At 51.2% G+C, this 18,126-nt stretch overlaps 1 protein-coding gene across 3 annotated transcripts in view; it reads right to left on the bottom strand.

The window, feature by feature from the left end:
• The window catches only part of LOC125756198 (uncharacterized), a 478,353-nt gene that overhangs the window by 177,240 nt on the left and 282,987 nt on the right, over positions 1 to 18,126 (bottom strand). For all 3 annotated transcript variants that reach the window (XM_049412274.1, XM_049412273.1, XM_049412275.1), the window contains one exon: positions 2,370 to 4,260. In XM_049412274.1, the coding sequence (XP_049268231.1) occupies positions 2,370 to 4,260 (1,891 nt within the window). The remainder of the gene's footprint in view (positions 1 to 2,369; positions 4,261 to 18,126) is intronic.

Consider the following 18,126-nt stretch of genomic DNA (forward strand, 5'->3'; position numbering starts at 1 on the left):
ATCCAGCGGAGTCCCGAATGATGCCTCACCGAAAAATGCATTAAGACATGCAGGAATGTTTCTCGTCTCGCAGCAGCAAACTATGTGTCTGCATTAGCGAAATCAAACCGACAGCGGCGTTTGCGGGCTGAATAAATAGAGCAGTCAGCTCCACCACAACTAACTCGGCATAAATTCAAGGAGGTGTCAAGCCACCAGTTGCAGCTATTTTAAATACTTTATGTCGAAACAAACTGAAGTCAGAGACAGAAACACGATTGCGTCGTCCAAAACCTGGCATTGAAAACGACAATACAAAGGCACCAGACGAATGATTAATTATATACGGCTTTTTCACCTAACCTCTAAAGTTAAAGTAATGCCAATAAAAAGTAGCGCTTACTCCCTGGCGTATTCTCTGTCTTGTTTGTCTGTATGTTTATTTTTGTTTTTGTCGTATGACCAGTACTCCGTAAATTATTTAAAAAAAGATCAGTAGTGTGCAGAGTGCAATATCAGCTTCAGGCACAAATATTAGACCCAATTAACGCGGATCTTGCTTGGCTCCCAAAGTGTATGGTGAAACTTTACGAGACAGCGCAGCGGAAATTAGCAAACCAAGACTGCCTCAAGGCGGAAAGAATAAAGAAACTCTGGACAGAAAGCCATAGCGACAAAGACAACGAACTTCGATAGCGGTGGCCTGAACTACCACTTCGACAGGAAGCTGCCGCGAGTGCACGCAAAGCTGCTTAAATAGCCTCAAGTCCACCAGAGTTTGCCGCAGCAAGCTGACGTCGACGTGTACAGAACTAAAGCGGGAAAGAAGGGAATGGCAGCAAAAAAGTGAAGATAAAACGAAGCGGTTACAAAAGCAAAACGTGGAAGATAGTGTTCAGCAGGAAGTCAGCGGAAAGCCCTAAGAAGATTGTGTACGAGGCTGCCGTTGCTTGCAATTGGTATGATTGGTGCTGGCCTCAACAGAACTCGGATATTTCCCCAGGGCCTACTGGAGACGTTCAACCTCACTAAACCAGCGCAGCATTGATGGAGTTGTGGGGTATTCTAACCCTTTGCGACACGCATTATGATCGACTGCCTATAAATGCGTGAAACTTGCACAATTTCATGCCAAGGTTCTGAAGACCAAACTTAAAGCAGGCGGAAGTTCTAGAAGAAATTATAGTGTATTTTACAGTAACTAAATGCTGCTACAACCTATATCTAGTCACCGTACAGTCAGTCATGCTATATTTGTTCATAAGCTTAATTAAACGAGCCGCTCAAATTACATGCGATAGTTATCTCGTGACCGCGATCATTCCTAGAAACGATATATATATATATATATATATATATATATATATATATATATATATATATATTGAAATACCTGCCGGAACACCACGCATCCGTGTCGTAAAACACGGTAATTCCTTCATCAAAGTGATCGTGCGTAGCAAAATATTTCCCTTGAAAGTGACGAAATGGAACTTTACGCAACAAGCATCCTAATTTACCATAAGATCACTATTCGTGGTCTTTTCCTTGGCAATAGTGTACGGAAATGGCAAAAATAAGTGTCGCAAAGGGCTAACGTCGACACCATTTCGTAGAAAGCAAGATAAGTATAGCGCGGAGTGTCTGCGTAATCTATACGCCCGTTTGAGAAAAGTATATGAACTCGATGGACTTGAAAGCTGTTCTCTGCGCGTCGTGCACCACTTGCACGCTCGCCGTTCTCGGCAGCAGATGACAGGAGATGACGACAGGTGACGCCTCCCGTGTACAGGTGTCGCTGAACAGAACGAGGTGCCTGCTCTCGCGCTTGGCTCACACTGCAGCTCCGTGACTACACCATAGTTTTATGCACTCACTTATGACTTGGTCCGTGCAGCGTTCTTGAGTGTCTGGCTGCTTGGCTGATTGTTGAGACATTATTTCAGACAACCAACAGAACTCGTTCTACTGCATCTGCAGTCTTCGTTTGCTTCAACGTTCCGCGCACTAAAGCAGGTTTTTCCTTGTCTGATGAATTATCGGCTGATCATGAAAAGCGAGCATGGAATGCTGAAAGCACCGATAAACACACGAGTCTGTGCACTGAACGCGACAGGGGTTTAGATAGGGCACTGAATTGATTTAGTGAAATAGCCACAGCATTGAACTAATTGCAATGTGACAGAGGCGGGAAAGGATGAGGGCGAATATCACGGTAATATCGCATGCTGCGTCCGTAATTAAACCAAACGACATAATGCTGCTCGACTTCCTGGCCTACAAAAGATGATATCACAGCTATTATTTACTATACTTATGTTTAACATAGCTTTTGAAGACTGTTTTTTAGAGAGAACGATCCTTTCATGCAACGTAACTGGGAGACCTACCTGAACAACCTGTTGATCCGATCCGCTGACTACTGGCTGAGAAGAAGACGCGAACTTTGGCGCGTTGCTTGCGGTAAAAGAATGTTCACTACTTCTCGATGTCTGATGCGAGTCCTTGGGCACAGCCACAGAGAGTTGCTTCTTGAGAGGCGGCACGTCGGCGGACGACCTGCAGTTCACCGACGAAGTCCGGCTTACAGGCGCACCGTCGCAAGAACGCCTGCTCGATGTCTCTGCGAGCGACTTGCACGTCGCCGCGACCACGGGACCCCACGGCGCCTTCGGTGCCACGCTCAGTTGCTGCGTGATGTCTGGTACCGACCAGCTCCGCGGGCCTCTCCAGGGTGCATCAGGCTTCTCTTTCGCATCGGGAGACTTTGCAGACGTCACCGAGTTGACCGTCGTGGTCAGAGATGGCGGCTGACTCGAGGAAGGTTCAGACACAGCTGCGGACCATTTCGCCGATGAAGGAATCCGCGGCAGTGTCCTGTTCCTGCTGCCACTGCTGCTGCCGCTGTGGCCGCAGTTCTTGGAGTCTTGAGACGTCTGGCGTTTGTAGAAGGACAACACCGCCTGCTTTTGTATGGCTTTCAATTCGGGATCGGAGACCCGATGCTTCTTTTCCGGATCCAGGAACAACATTTTTGGCGGTTCTTTCCGGCTGGATGAAGAGTGAGCGGTCATTGAGCAAGGAGGGTCGAAGGCGGCCTTTAGTTGCGCCACGCGCGAGCATTCACTGGGTCGAGAAGACTGGTGCGTTTTGTTGCGCTGTGCCTCGCAGGGCGCATAGTAAAGCACGCTTTCGGACTCGTGCCGCTTCGGCTGCAGCACGCGTGCACTGCGCGCCACTGCCGCTTGGCTGGGCGATACGAGTCTCTGGCTGCCATCGGCGAGGCTACCATCGCAGGAGGACTGCGGCGACAGGCGACCGCTGTCCGGCAACGTCGAGTGACCACTGTCGAAGAGCGAGGAGCCGTTAGACGCCGAGAAGGCGCTCAAGTCGCTGTACGAGCCGTGCCACTTGAGTGTGTCCTGGCTGGAGCCACCGCTGGAGCCGAGCGAGTCGCAGGCCGACTCACTGCCCAACTGCGGCGCATCGGTGGCTCGCGGCCATCCGTCCCTCTCGCCTTCCTGGTACAGTCTCTGCAGGAAGGGAGCCTCGCTCCAGCGTTGGTATTGTCTCAGGAACTCGTCGTACTTGCTCAGGTAGGCGTCCGCGCTGCATTCACTCGACTTTGCAAGCTCGGCCGAGAAACATACGTCGTTGGCACTCGACACGCCACCTCCACTGTCTTCTGAAATGGAAGACGATGCCGGCGCCTTCTTCGCTCCTGGTTCGCAGGCACGTTCCAGCACCGGCTGTAGCTGCTGTGTGGAGATCTTAAAGCTTTTCTTGGGCCTGGCATAACCCTGAGACTTCTCCTTGGGATAGTCTGTCTCCTGCGTCCATGACTTGGACCGGCAAGCCGTCGACGTCGCCGGCGCTGCTGGAGTGACTGGCCACGACGGATACTTCTCGTGCGAGGGCGCCGGCGCAGGCTTCCTCTCCTTCAGCGGTGGCGGTGGCGGAGGCGGGACCCTGGAGTCGTCTTCGGCGCCACCGATCTGAGCGCGCTCGCTCCAGCTGGGCCTCGTCGCCTGAAGCACGACCGGAGAGAAGTCCAGGCCGCTCTGGCTGGCCAGAGCGCTGTACACGGTGCCCTTCTTGAAGCGTCGCGTCACCATGTCGTCATCGTCACCGGATGCTGGTAGTGAGTTTCCTCCTCCTCCTGGCGACCTTAGCGACTCGCCCGTTGTGAAGCAGCCCCTCGAACCTCCAGCGTCATCGCCGGTTTCCCGACAAGTGTCCCTGGCGCCAGCGCCGGGATTGCCGGAGCCCGGTGTCCAGGGCCTGCAAAGCACCAATAGCGAAGAAAAATTAGACATATAAACATGAACCTTGTCTAACAGAACATGAACTCAAGCCTTCTAGGTGCGTACAATGATCACTCATATGTCAAGGCGGGTGCATAGACAGCGAGAGAGAGATAGAGGGGTATGATGATGATGATCATGATGATGAAAAGCATTTATTGACCCTGGAGTCATCTATAAGAAAAAATAGTCAGCGAGTCCATGCCTGTTAGCCACCTTCCCGGCTCTATCTGTGGCCTGAAGCTGACGGGACTTTAACCAAAGGATATCTAAAGTTGGTTACACAGTGCTCGGTAAAACGCGGGAAAGGGGATATGAAAGCATAAAAGAGAACAATAGAAAAGAAGACTATATGAAGGTAACACGAAGTCATTTGACAATGCCAGTGTCCGACTAACACAAAAAACTCATGCATAGTCAATATGAAACGACATCTTATAGTAAACATCGAGATCGCCCCAATTATCCTTGCATAGATCTAACTTTTCGAAAACTTTCATCGCCTGTGACGCAAGGAGGAAATTTAGGACTTTTGTACGTTATGGTGGCTTATTGGGCCAATTTCGTAACAGCAAAGGAAGGAACAGCTAAACACAACGAGCGCTAAGGGCAAAACTATCGCTATTCTTTTTAGCACACAGCCGGTAGCGTAAATGGCTTCATTACCCCTTACAAGATTAGTTTCGTGCGCGAGTCGTGCACGATGAGGCATACGCTAAAGCAAAACACGAGCTACGTGACAGGTTAAAGAGCGAGTAGCAGCCAGGACACCAATCTTTCTTTTAATCTCCACACATGCGCCATCTTGCGAAACAGAGCACGAGCGAGTTCTCCGATGATGAGATAGCAATAAACAGGCACTGATTACTTCGAACATTAACCGCAGTGCTGCGACCATAAAAAGGGCACGTCAAAGGGAGCTGCGCTTTTCCTAGTTAGTTGAAACTCACCTATGCTCATTATCGTACGCGGCAGATACCCGGATCAAGTTGCCTTCCTCTAACGCAGCAGCAGTAGAATAAAAACGAGAGAGAGAGCTAACAAACTTCGGGAGCAGTTTGTGAAATAACGGAGACACTATCGTATCGAACGGCAAGAGCGCGTCGAGGCCGAAAAGCGCAAAGTGGGGAGGCACGCCACGCTAATCTTAATTAGACCAGCCATTGATTTACGACGAGCGCAGGGAGGTAAGGGTCCCCCTTATTTTCTTTTCTTTCTTACTTTGCTTGTTTGCTCGGCTGATGGACGTAGGTGTACTCTTTGTGTCGCAGTGGAAGCGCGCATTTTCCCGGTTCCCGAATCAATGCCCATAATTATAAAATCAATAAGCTACGCGCTAAACGAGGTCGTCTCGCGCGCTTACTACTGCCCTAGCTTGTCCCTTTTATTCTTTTTATCCGCGTTTATTGCTCTTGGCACGTGCGAACCGTTTATTTTAGCTATTGAGAACGCTCTAGCGCGCCTTCTCTGAAAGGACCGTTGGGAGCGGGTAACGCAAATAACTCCGATAGAGAGACGGGGATGATAAACACCTTGCCATTGAAACGGCGGCATGCAGCGTTAACATAAAAGATCGAAACAGTAGAAGCCATGACAGATTCTCTCTTACTGTCACCACGTGCGCGATAGAAGACGATACGCCTATGCAGTGAGGAACTTAAATGCAGTGTATGCTTGTTTGTCAGGTAGGAGATGGAGAAAGAAAAGATACATAAAGAAACCAAAGGCACGTTAACCATGCGAACATATCCAGTCGGCTGCAGTGTATGTTTTGAGAAGGGAAAAGAGCGTATCAATGAATGAAAGAGAAGAAGGGTCTACGCAGGCACCACAAAACCATGACGACTACAGTAATGTACAACTAGTACACCAAATACGGCCAAGGCGCAATCACAAGGTGTTGTTCAATTCAATGTCTCTAAAAAAAAAAAAAAAACGCACGTTGAAATCTAGATAGGACACGGCCCTAGAAATTTGCTTGCTATTAGTGCGTGGTATTAGAACTGGCCACATGATAGTTGCGCAAATGTGGATAGTGATCGCGTGCGGGTAATCGCGAAGCAAGCATGCCTTCGCCGATGGCATCTTGGCCAGTATACGAGTTCGATAAGAGAGAACGGTTGTTGATTTCTATTTCAGGGCGATGACCAGAGGCGTTAGACTGAAGCCTGGACTTTTGTATCTTTTGTGTCATAACGTTTCACTGTCTGAATAGGCGGGGGTCAGAAAAGCAAACGCGATTTGCCTTTGATTTTGCAGGGTTCTATCCCAGGCCCATAGCGTGCCGTTATCGCCGTAATCGCCGTCATCCCCCGACTGTCGAACACGTTGAGTTTCTAGTTGTCTTAGTCATGATCGGTTATGCCGCCCTCACAGTCATTGTCTTGGTTAATGTCATCACTGCTGTCATCGCTGTTGTCATTGTGTAGTTGTGGTTGTGCTGTGCCAGCCCGTCACACTGTCGTCGATACAGAATTGCCTGTCAATTTCTTCGGCACATATCCTGTTCATGTTTATTTGCCCGACACATCTTTGCACTTGTTTATGCAATTCAAACGAGAAATGCAACGACAAAAACAGGTGTCGCGATCAAAAGGCGCACACGCTTTTGTCAGCGAGGGCGTCTCAAAACAATTGAGCGCGCGAAAAGAAAAAAAAAAGAAACGGCGTGTCCGCTTCGACCGCAGTTTGGGGTGTCTGTCGACGGCGAAAGAAAAGGCCATCAATTAGGTAAGCGGTGCGTTGGGGACCGTGTCTTGTATGCTTCCTTTTTGCACTCCGGCCGCTTTGGGCGACCACCGTTAGGGACACAATAGGGTCCAGCGGCGACTGCCCAGAGGGCCCTAACGACCCCAGCGGCATTGGCCGCCGCTGCCTGGAAAGATGGCGTGCCGCAGAAGCACGGTTGCGACAACCCGCGCTCCCCTTTGAAGCATGGAAGCACCGGCGGCCACGGTCAATGCTTCGAGCAATGGGAGGCGGGTGCGATCCTTTGATGCCCGCGCTTTCGGGGCGACTCGCACGGCTCAGCAGTCATTGAATGCGTCCCCTTCGCGCGCTCTTCAGAAATGCGGCAGCGAAATAAAATAGATGGAAGGCAAGGATGAAGAATGGTCCGAGCATACACAGTTACAAGCGTGAAGACATCGCTTAAGCTTTACTTAATGTGTGTTCAATGGAAGCTTGCAGCCATATGTAAAAACGGGAACGAAAAATGAAAAATATTTGTTGCAAAGCTCTTGCTCTCCTTTTCAAAAACATTTCTCTTTTTTTTCAGCTTTTCTTGCACACCCGTCGACTCTATGAATTCCTTCTCTTTTTATTTTACCAGAGCATTAATTCATGGAACCGAGGCGTCTCTTTCACTCCTCGCATCTTTCCTTTTTATTTATAGAATGATGCTGGGATTCGGTGCGATTTGTAGACTGTAATACATTTGTTGAAGATATGAACACCGTTAGCGTCGAGGGCGCGTACTTTTAAGGTTCGAAGGAAAGATTAACGTTTAATGGGGTACACAGAAGCTATTGGAGCAAATGCTGTTGATTATCCTAAGATAAGTAAACAAGAAAATGAGCAGCAGTCTTAGAAACTATGCGTAAGTTCCTTAGAAGCAACTAAGCCATAAAAAAGATAAAAAAAGAACGTTAGAAAATTCAAGCAAATTGCAGCGCAATGAGCTCTCATGTCTTTTTTTTTTTCTTTTTGTCACCGATACACGGCCTTACTACTTATTGCTGAGCTCGTATAAGAGGCAGCGATTCGAGCAACTTTAAAGGGAGGTTTTGAGAAAGCTAGGTTGTTAAACAAATGCAAGACATGTGAACACAAGCCGTCCAGCCGACCGGCGTGATATCCGAACGTCCTGTTACTTTTCTTTTTCTTTGAGATTAGAGCGCAGTTAGAGAAGGACCACTCGTCTAAAATGTCCACCATCACTGTGAATGAGGAAAGCTTGACCGAAGCAATTTGTCACAAGATCTTACCTTAAGAGCAACTAGAAGTTTCACGCTATACAATAAAACAAATTATTCCGCTGCTGGGACGTATACATACAGTGAATGTCTTCTCAATGTTAATCGTCCAAGCAAATGGATGCACCCTATCACTACACAAACGCACTTACGCGGCGTGCTTTCTTGAAAGGTTTAGCAAGAAGTTGCTCCTTTACACGAAGAACATCTATGAAAGTTTGTGAATATGAAACGGTCGATTAAGCCGAAGAATTCGACAACACGTGCTACAGTGGCGGGTACGGTTCATAAAAAAGATAGAGAATACCACAAGCGCAGTCAAGTTTAAACTGTCAACATGGTGATAGTTTATTCTGAGTGTGCTTTGAGTGTGCGAGGCAACTCCTTCAATAGGAAATTGATAGAGAGCGGCAACGAATCAACGCTGGTAAACATTACTTGTAGAATTAGGCAAAGTAATGTTTATCTGCTTTGTCTGGACGCCATGGTCGTTCTAGCGGCAGTATTTGCCAGATAGTATATCAGCGATAGCACATATAAAACGCCGGTAATGAAGTCTAACTACCCGAAAGCGAAACAATAAACATTAGCATCAAACACTCATACCAGTGAATTACGAAGCTTCACCCTTTGCATGAATACCGCAACTTCGACAACTGTATTGGGAACGAAACAGTTGAAACACAGCATAGACGAAAATATGAATGAGAAAGAAATAAGCGCACCACTCTGAAATATCGTTTTCATTGTTATTATTGTTGTGTTTTGGGGAGCGTATATATGCTTCTGTGACCGCATTTGGGTAGAAACTGCTAACAAGTAATCTCAGTAATGAACGATCGCAAATATGTTTCTTTAAATGCGCATAGGATTTCTTTTAACTACTTCTCGCCTTAGACTAACCGACCGAGCGGGTATGCGACACCTTCAGAAGCATCGGCGACATCAACAGTCCGTCACACCGCGAGCTACGTCAGTCTAGCGCATATCTACACCGTGTAAAGAAAAATAAAGAGATTAAACATGTTTCAGTGGTTGGATTAGAACTAGAGGCCCCGCCAAGATGACCGAAGCGCGACCACCGTATGCCTCCGCGACTAAAGAAATAGTCCCGGTCATGAGCAGGACGGCTGTGTCACCGCCCGCTCGGCTCGTGACGTCAGTCTAGAGTGTGCTCTCATTGGTGCAGGCTCACAACCATCCGCCCTTGAGCAGGACATGCCGGAAACTTCTAAAGATGTATCCGACTATAGTAAAAAAAGTCTGATGCTCTAAACTCTATGCCATATGCGCATGCCTCATCATGCGGAATAGAACACCTTCAAGAATGACACGCGTGCAAGCGAGCACTTTTGGACGTCTTTATTAACACAGATGTCTCCGAGATATCTCCGTCCGTTTTCCCATTCGGTAGCTTTCACAACTGCGCCCCCTTTAATGTCTTGCCCAAGAGCTTCCTGCAATAGGTAGGCGTATATAAATAGCCACCGGCGCACACGGCGTTATTCAATAGGAGCACGGTCGGATGACCATCGTGACCAGCGTATACCGGAGACGTTGGCGAGATTCTCTATCCGACGGCCTCATTTGCAATACGGCGCTATAGGCGCTGCCCATTACGACGAAGGCATCGCGCTGACGGCTCCATGAACTTCGCCTCCAGCCAGCGTCGAAACGACGGGCGTAGGAATGGGCAGTATAGGGGCGCGTTATGTGCGCCGACGGGAAAATGGACCAGACGATCATGAATAATATATCAATCCAGCGGCATGCCTTCATTTCCATCTCCGTAGTATCAAGCGTCGCGCAGCCGTGAACGACTATCACAATGGATGATCGGCGGTAAGCGGCAGCGCGGGTGCAGATAGCGACGTTTCTCCGTCGTACTTCATGCGATATCCAGAATGCGCAAGTAAAATTCCTCACTTGGGGCCGTTGCCATTGGCATAAGGGCACCAAATAAAGCGCTAAAGGAACGGGTGCACGCAAACCCACCGACAGACAACCCTGTCTGCGATGAGTTCTCTCGAACTGCCAGAGCCAACGCAAACGACATGTATGTATGTATGTATTGTGAAGAGGTTTATTGGTCGTTGAAAGACGTAATGGTCGTCAGCGGCAAGCAAGCGAGAAGAAGCGTCCAGAGGCACAGCGGCGATCCGAAACACGAGCCGAGCGAGCCGAGCGTTGGCGATGCTGCTGGATGGAGGCGCATCTTCTTCTTCACAATAGCCCCCGCTGAAAAAGGAGCCATCCTGGCGACCTAAGAAGTTTCAGGTAGAGGCTCATGGTACGGCTTGAGGCGGGAAACATGGACGATGTCACGTCCACGCCGGCGCATGTCATCCGATCGAGAAACTGGCTCGATAAGAAAATTAACTGGAGAGGTTTTCTCCAAGATGGTGTAAGGGCCCTCGTACCTTGGAACGAGCTTCGAGGAGAGTCCCGGAGTCTGGTATGGGACAGAGAGCCATACGAGAGACCCTGGGGCATAGCTAGGGTCTGGAAGTGAAGTGCTGCGGTTTTCTTTCTGTCGCTGCTGCTCTTGCGAGGTAAACGTGCGGGCGAGCTGGCGGCACTCTTCGGCTTGTCGAGCAGCTTCGGAGACAGGTGGACACTCGGAAGCATCAGGACGGTAGGGAAGTAGGGTGTCAATATGTGAAGGCTCGCGTCCGTAACGGAGAAAGAAAGGCGAAAATCCGGTAGTTGTTTGTATCGCGGTGTTGTATGCGAATGTTACATAAGGGAGAACACGGTCCCAGTTGGCATGGTCAGATGCGACGTACATCGAGAGCATATCACCCAGGGTGCGGTTAAACCGTTCCGTGAGCCCGTTAGTCTGCGGGTGGTATGCTGTGGTTGTCCGATGAATGACGTGGCATTCCGAGAGCAGAGCTTCGACGACCTCGGAGAGAAAAGCGCGGCCTCTGTCACTAAGGAGCTCTCGAGGGGCGCCATGTCGAAGGATAAAGTGACGTAAAATGAAAGAGGCGACATCCCGAGCGGTAGCGCTAGGCAAAGCGGCAGTTTCGGCGTAGCGTGTCAGGTGGTCGACAGCCACGATAATCCACCGGTTGCCATCTGCGGTCATTGGAAGGGGACCGTAGAGGTCAACGCCGACGCGATCAAATGGCTTGGCAGGGCATGGAAGCGGCTGCAATGCGCCGGTCGCACGTAAAGGTGTCGATTTGCGTCGTTGGCAGTCAGGACAGCACTGCACGAATTTCCGCACAAAATTGTACATGCCGCGCCAGTAATAGCGATGGCGAAGGCGCTCGTATGTCTTGAACACCCCGGCATGGCCACATTGCGGATCGTCGTGAAGAGAGGCGCATACTTGTGATCGCAAGCTGCGTGGAATGACCAGTAGCCATCGGCGGCCATCGGCAGCGTAGTTGCGGCGATGAAGCAGTTGATCGCGGATGGTGAAATGGGAAGCTTGACGACGGAGGGATCGAGATACAGGAATGGTGGATGTTCCACATAGATAATCAAGAAGAGAAGCGATCCACGGGTCACGACGTTGTTCGGTGGCAATGGAGTCGAGATCGAGAGATGACAAGGGGTGGACGCATGTGGTTGCGCACGCTGGATCTGGCGGTAAAGGTGAGCGGGAGAGGGCGTCAGCGTCAGAGTGTTTGCGTCCGCAGCGGTATACGACGCGAATGTCGTACTCCTGGATGCGAAGTGCCCATCGCGCTAGGCGGCCAGAAGGGTCCTTCAACGTGGCGAGCCAGCAAAGCGCGTGGTGATCGGTTACTAGATCGAACGGGCGGCCGTATAAGTACGGCCGGAACTTTCCAAGCGCCCACACCAGAGCCAAACACTCTTTTTCAGTCACGCTGTAATTCGTTTCGGCTTTCGTCAGCGTGCGACTAGCGTAGGCGACGACGTATTCGGAATAGCCGGGCTTTCGTTGAGCGAGGACAGCGCCAAGCCCGACCCCGCTGGCGTCTGTGTGTACTTCGGTAGGAGCCGTCGGATCGAAGTGACGAAGAATAGGTGGGGAAGTGAGCAGGCGGCGCAGTGTAGCGAAGGCTACGTCACATGCAGAGGACCAGGAGGAGAGGTTCACGTCGCCGCGAAGAAACTGGGTTAACGGTGACATGATGGATGCAAAATTGCGAACAAAGCGCCGGAAATAGGAGCATAGACCTACAAAACTTCGAAGTTCCTTCATGGTCGTGGGCTTAGGGAATTCCGCGACTGCACGAAGTTTTGCAGGGTCAGGTAATACGCCCTGTTTGGACACGATGTGGCCTAAGATGACGAGCTCCCGGGCAGCGAAGCGGCATTTCTTGAGGTTAAGCTGAAGGCCAGCGTTGGTCAGACAAGTCAAAACGTGCCTGAGGCGACGGAGGTGTGTAGGGAAATCATGGGAGAAAACCACGACATCGTCGAGGTAACACAGGCACATAGACCACTTTAGACCACGTAGTGTATTATCCATAAGTCGTTCAAACGTATCAGGCGCGTTACAAAGTCCAAAGGGCATGACGTTAAACTCGTATAGGCCATCAGGTGTAATAAACGCAGTCTTCTGGCGATCGGCTTCAGCCATAGGAACTTGCCAATAGCCAGACCGCAAGTCCAGTGACGAGAAGAATTCTGCTCCGTGAAGGGTGTCAATGGCGTCGTCAATGCGCGGCAAAGGATAGACGTCCTTGCGGGTTATCTTATTCAAACGACGGTAGTCCACGCAAAACCGGATAGATCCATCTTTCTTACGCACCAGTACGACAGGAGACGCCCAGGGACTGTGCGATGGTCGAATAACGTCTCTACGAAGCATGTCTTCGACTTGGTTGTTAATGACGCGGCGCTCTTCAGCGGAGACGCGGTATGGTCTTTGACGCAGCGGCTGGTGTAAACCGGTGTCGACGTAATGTTGTACTTGCGACGTGCGGCCCAGTTGAGGTTGCGACACATCGAAAGAATTCCGGAACTCGTGCAGAAGAGCAAGTAGGTCAGCGTGTTCGGCAGGGGTGAGGGTATCGGCGATGGCACTGGAAAATATATCACTGGATGACTCCCCGAGTGCCGACAGGGCATTTGGTGGGTCGCAGCAGTCATCCGGGACGTCAACCAAAGACGAAGAGTCGAGATCTTCCACGCGGCCGAGACATTCGCCTGCAAGCAGCGTGACAGGTGCAGAGAGCGGATTCAAGACGAATATATTGCTGCTGCCGGCGGCGATGTCAATCGTTGCGAAAGGTAGCGGCAGAGCTCTACGACTCGTGAAGACATCGGACGGCGTGAAAAAGACTGTAGCGTCGGTGTGGGCGTTGCAGGAAACAGGGACCAGTGCAAAAGTGCCAGGCGGAATGTCGGTATCCTCACGAACGAGCAGCTTGGGCGGCTGATGAAGAGCGTCAAGTAATGGGGCGTCACACAATGGGGAAAACTCAACTTCGGCGCGTGCGCAGTCGATGACGGCATTATGGCGGGATAGGAAGTCCCACCCGAGGATGACGTCATGCGAACAGGCAGAAAGGACAATGAACTCAACGATGTACAGATTGCCTTCAATGACCACTCTTGCAGTGCAGGCTGCGAGAGGCGTCACTTGCTGCGCGCTTGCGGTGTGGAGCGACAGTCCCGAAAGCGGCGTCGTTACCTTTCGTAATACACGGCAGAGATTAGCGGCTATGACAGAAAACGGCGGCGCCGGTGTCCACAAGGGCAAAAGTACGAACACCTTCAACAGTTATGGCGACCACGTTAGTTGGGGAGGAGTGAGGGCTTGGACAGTTCGGAGATGGCGCAGTTCTTGCCTCTTGAACTGCGGCGTTTAGTTTTCCTGGTCGGAGGGTCCGGGCCGGCGACGCATGGGGGACGGCGATCGCCGCCGAGGAGATGGTGAGCGCTGCGGCTGGAAGTCAGGGCGGTGAGTAGGGGCATCGCGCGGTGATGGGCCAGGAACGTATTGGAGGAAGGGCTGGCTTCCGGCTTGCGACGACCGGGCACGGTCGCCGAAAGTTTGGGGGCGACGGCGGCAATAGCGGGCGACGTGTCCAGGAGTGTAGCAGGCGTAGCAAATCGGTCGATTATCAGGCGTCCTCCATGGATTGGCGATTGTCGGTGCTGCCCAAGTGGAAGGATAGACAGGCGGTTGCGTGGGCTGCGAGTGCGTAGTGTAAGGTGGTTGCGGAAGCCTACGCAGAACGCCAGCATACGTGAGGGGCGCGGCTACAGGCTGCACGGCTTGCGCATAGGCGACAGGAGCGGCCACAGGCTCCGATGCACGCGCGTAGTGAACAGGGCTGGATGGAGGCGGCTCGCGGCGCGCAAGGGGAACAGCGTGGGCAACCTCCTCCGAAATAACAGTGCGGAGCGGGGTGGGCAGACGGGTGGTAGGCTCGTGAGTAAAAGGCAGTAAGGAAAGTTGGCGGGCAACTTCCTCGCGGACGAAGTCTCGAACCTGCTGAAGCAACGTCGAATGGTCAGGCATGGTGTCGAGACTGCACAGCGACTCGCCACCCCGTGGAGGCTGCCGAGTCAGAGCGCGCTGCTTCTTCAACTCGTCGTAGCTCTGACACAAGCTGACGACTTCTGAAACTGTGCCCGGATTCCTAGCCAAGAGCATTTGGAATGCGCCATCGTCAATGCCCTTCAGGATTTGTTTGATCCTGTCAGCTTCGGGCATGGTGTCGTTGACACGTCGACAAAGGTCGACGACGTCCTCAATATAGCTTGTGAAGCTTTCTCCAGTCTGCTGTGAGCGGACGCGCAAGCGTTGCTCTGCGCGCTGCTTGCGGACAGCTGGTCGACCGAATACTTCAGAGCAGGACGTCTTGAAGACGGTCCATGTGGGGATGTTCTGTTTGTGGTTGTTGTACCACAATTCGGCGACGCCAGTCAGATAAAATATGACGTAGCCTAGCTTGTCGGGGTCATCCCACTTATTATGCGCGCTCACCAGTTCGTAGTGGTCAAGCCAGTCTTCCACGTCGGTCTCATCTGCACCGCTGAAGACCTTTGGGTCCCGGAGCCGAGGAAGCCCGGTGCAGGTGACGGACAGGGACGAAGGCGCCGGTGGGTTTGCGTGGTCAGTCATGATCGGCGGTAGCGTCCGGCTACGCAGCTCCAGGGTGTAGCGACGGGGATGAACAGCACCCTCCACCAAATGTGAAGAGGTTTATTGGTCGTTGAAAGACGTAATGGTCGTCAGCGGCAAGCAAGCGAGAAGAAGCGTCCAGAGGCACAGCGGCGATCCGAAACACGAGCCGAGCGAGCCGAGCGTTGGCGATGCTGCTGGATGGAGGCGCATCTTCTTCACAGTATGTATGTATGTATGTATGTATGTATGTATGTATGTATGTATGTATGTATGTATGTATGTATGTATGTATGTATGTATGTATGTATGTATGTATGTATGTATGTATGTATGTATGTATGTATGTATGTATGTATGTATGTATGTATGTATGTATGTATGTATGTATGTATGTATGTATGTATGTATTGATATAACCGGCAATACAAAGAACCGGCCTGCAAGAGACTCTCATCGGCACATCCGCCATGCGCGGTCCGCGTTCCCCAAGAACGCAAGAGATCTCCATGTGCGTTGCAGGGAACGCGCGTCGGCGTTGCTGCAATACGCAGTCAGCGTCCAGCGAAAACGCTTGACGAGAAGCGCGTGCATGGACCGAGATAAAAGGAGCGCGTCGGGTGTGCGCGGGGGGGACTCACTGACTGGCCTTCGCTCGCCCTCTCGTCTCGCTCTGGGCCCTTGTGATGTAAAGGCGTGTTGGTTCTTAAACCTCCTGTAAATATGTAAATAAACAGGTTTTCTTGTACGTGTGAAGCGCCGCAAGAGTCCTTCGTCGCCGGAACCTGGGTGGCAGCCTCAACCCCTCCTCGGTCACATCAACTGGTTGGCAGCGGCGGGATCGGTTCGTGTTCTTTCCTGGTACCGATGCTGGTGAGTGCTCACTTTCCGTAGAGATTCTACCAGGTGTTTTGGATAGATGGTGATGTTTATCCAAAGGGGTAGATTAGTTGCTGCTTTGTGAAGGATTGGGTTTATTAGAAGTACCTTCACGGCAGTTTGAGCAACGGAAGTCTGCACGGGGTGGCCATGGATTTGAACAAATTGAGAAAACCGGATTTAGTGCTTTTGTGCGAGGAGCTGGGGATTGAGGTGGCGACTATACATAGAAAGCCACACTTAATACAGGCAGTTAAGGATTCTGGCGCGGATGAAGAGGAGCTTGCCGAGTGCTGGGAGCTAATTGAGGAGAGGATAAAAAGGGCACAAGAAGACGAAGAGCGAGAGACCATCAGGCGTAAAGCAGAAGCTGCACGTCAAGAAAGGGAGCTGGAAAGACTGCGACTTGAGCTTCAGATCGTAAAAGCGAAACTTGCCAGTAGTAAGGATGCAGAAAATGTAGGGATTCAGGATAGACCGTGCGAGAGTAACATTAAATGCGCGGCTGAGCTAGGTGATGAGTACAGCGTCCGTCGCCATTCAGAGAAAGCACGCGTTCGTCCACATAGCAAGCTGCCTCACAAAGATGGCCCTGAAGGTCAAAACAATTCCTACAAGGAAGAGGTAGAATTGCCCCTGTATAGCTGCACTGAAGGAGCACAGAACGGTTTTTTGGCTACTGGTGGCCACATTCGTAAAGAAAGCTTTGAGCTGGTGGCCGCAGATTCTGGTATACCGCCAATTACAGTAACAGGCGTCACAATCAGGGCCGAAGATCAGGTGAATGACTCGCTGGTAAAGAACGATAAATTGACTTCTCGGTTTAGCGCAGTTGCCATTTTTTCGAGTGAGCAGAAAAAGAGCGCGGAATCACTCGGCAATGAAGAAAGTATACAGTCGGATGTGCTGTCGTCAATATACAGAAATGTTGATGGGCAGGACGGCCAAAATGGAACGGTCAGTTGTAGGGAGCACTATGATAAAGCTGGAGAAAGCGACATAGGAGAAAATAACAGATTGTCAGTGCACAGCTGCTTCACCGGCGAGGAAGCTGATGCATTTTCTGTGGTGTCTGGGGTTTCAGAGGGCACTTCCTCAAAGATATTTTGTCTGTTAAATCTTGAGCCAGAGGAAGGCGTTCGCATGCAGGTAGGGGTCGTTCGGACGCTCCTGTCTCCATGCGACGGGAGACAAATCCTGCGGTTCGGATCCCCTCTTTTCTGCACCGAGCATAGAAATTCTGTGAAGCGTCCGCTCTTTTAATGCGGATTTGGAGACACGCGTCTCAAAGAGCACACTTCAAAGCGTCTTTCTGTCTCCGGTCTGGTCATCATGCGAAAAGTTCCACCCGTCTGGTTTGGGACGCTATCACCTAAGCGTCAGGTTCAGCTGGTCACCACCGTGCAGGCTTCTGCTGTGCAACAAACTAAAATAGGAGCCTCGTAGTAACGTAAACCTGGTGGATCTCGGGAGAGCCGGGTGTTCTCAGCGTTGGTATTGGGTTTGAACGCGTCTCTTTCCGCTTAAGCCAGGCAGAAGAGAAGTCCAGCTGCGACTACTGGTCCCCCAGCGCAGCATGGAGGACACGCTGAACTAGCCACTGCGGACTGTGGCCTTTCTGCAGCGCTTCGTGGCTTGATCAGTGGACAACCGGGCAGCGGCAACCGGGCCTCTGCAGCTGTGGACAGTCCCACGCTGTGACTAGTGTGTGTTTGCTGTGGTTCGTTGCGACGTCAAGGTGTGCCTTCCGTAAAACCGGCTGTGTGGTGCGCGTCTCTGTGTTGTGGTGGACAATCAGTGTGACGCTTACGGAGACGGACTACGGCCACTTCAGGGAGCAGCGCCACTGCAGCCCTTACGTGACCTCTTCGGGCGGCGGACGAGCTGATATAACCGGCAATACAAAGAACCGGCCTGCAAGAGACTCTCATCG

This window comes from Rhipicephalus sanguineus, chromosome 2 (genome assembly GCF_013339695.2).
Source record: "Rhipicephalus sanguineus isolate Rsan-2018 chromosome 2, BIME_Rsan_1.4, whole genome shotgun sequence".
Lineage (NCBI taxonomy): Eukaryota > Metazoa > Arthropoda > Arachnida > Ixodida > Ixodidae > Rhipicephalus > Rhipicephalus sanguineus.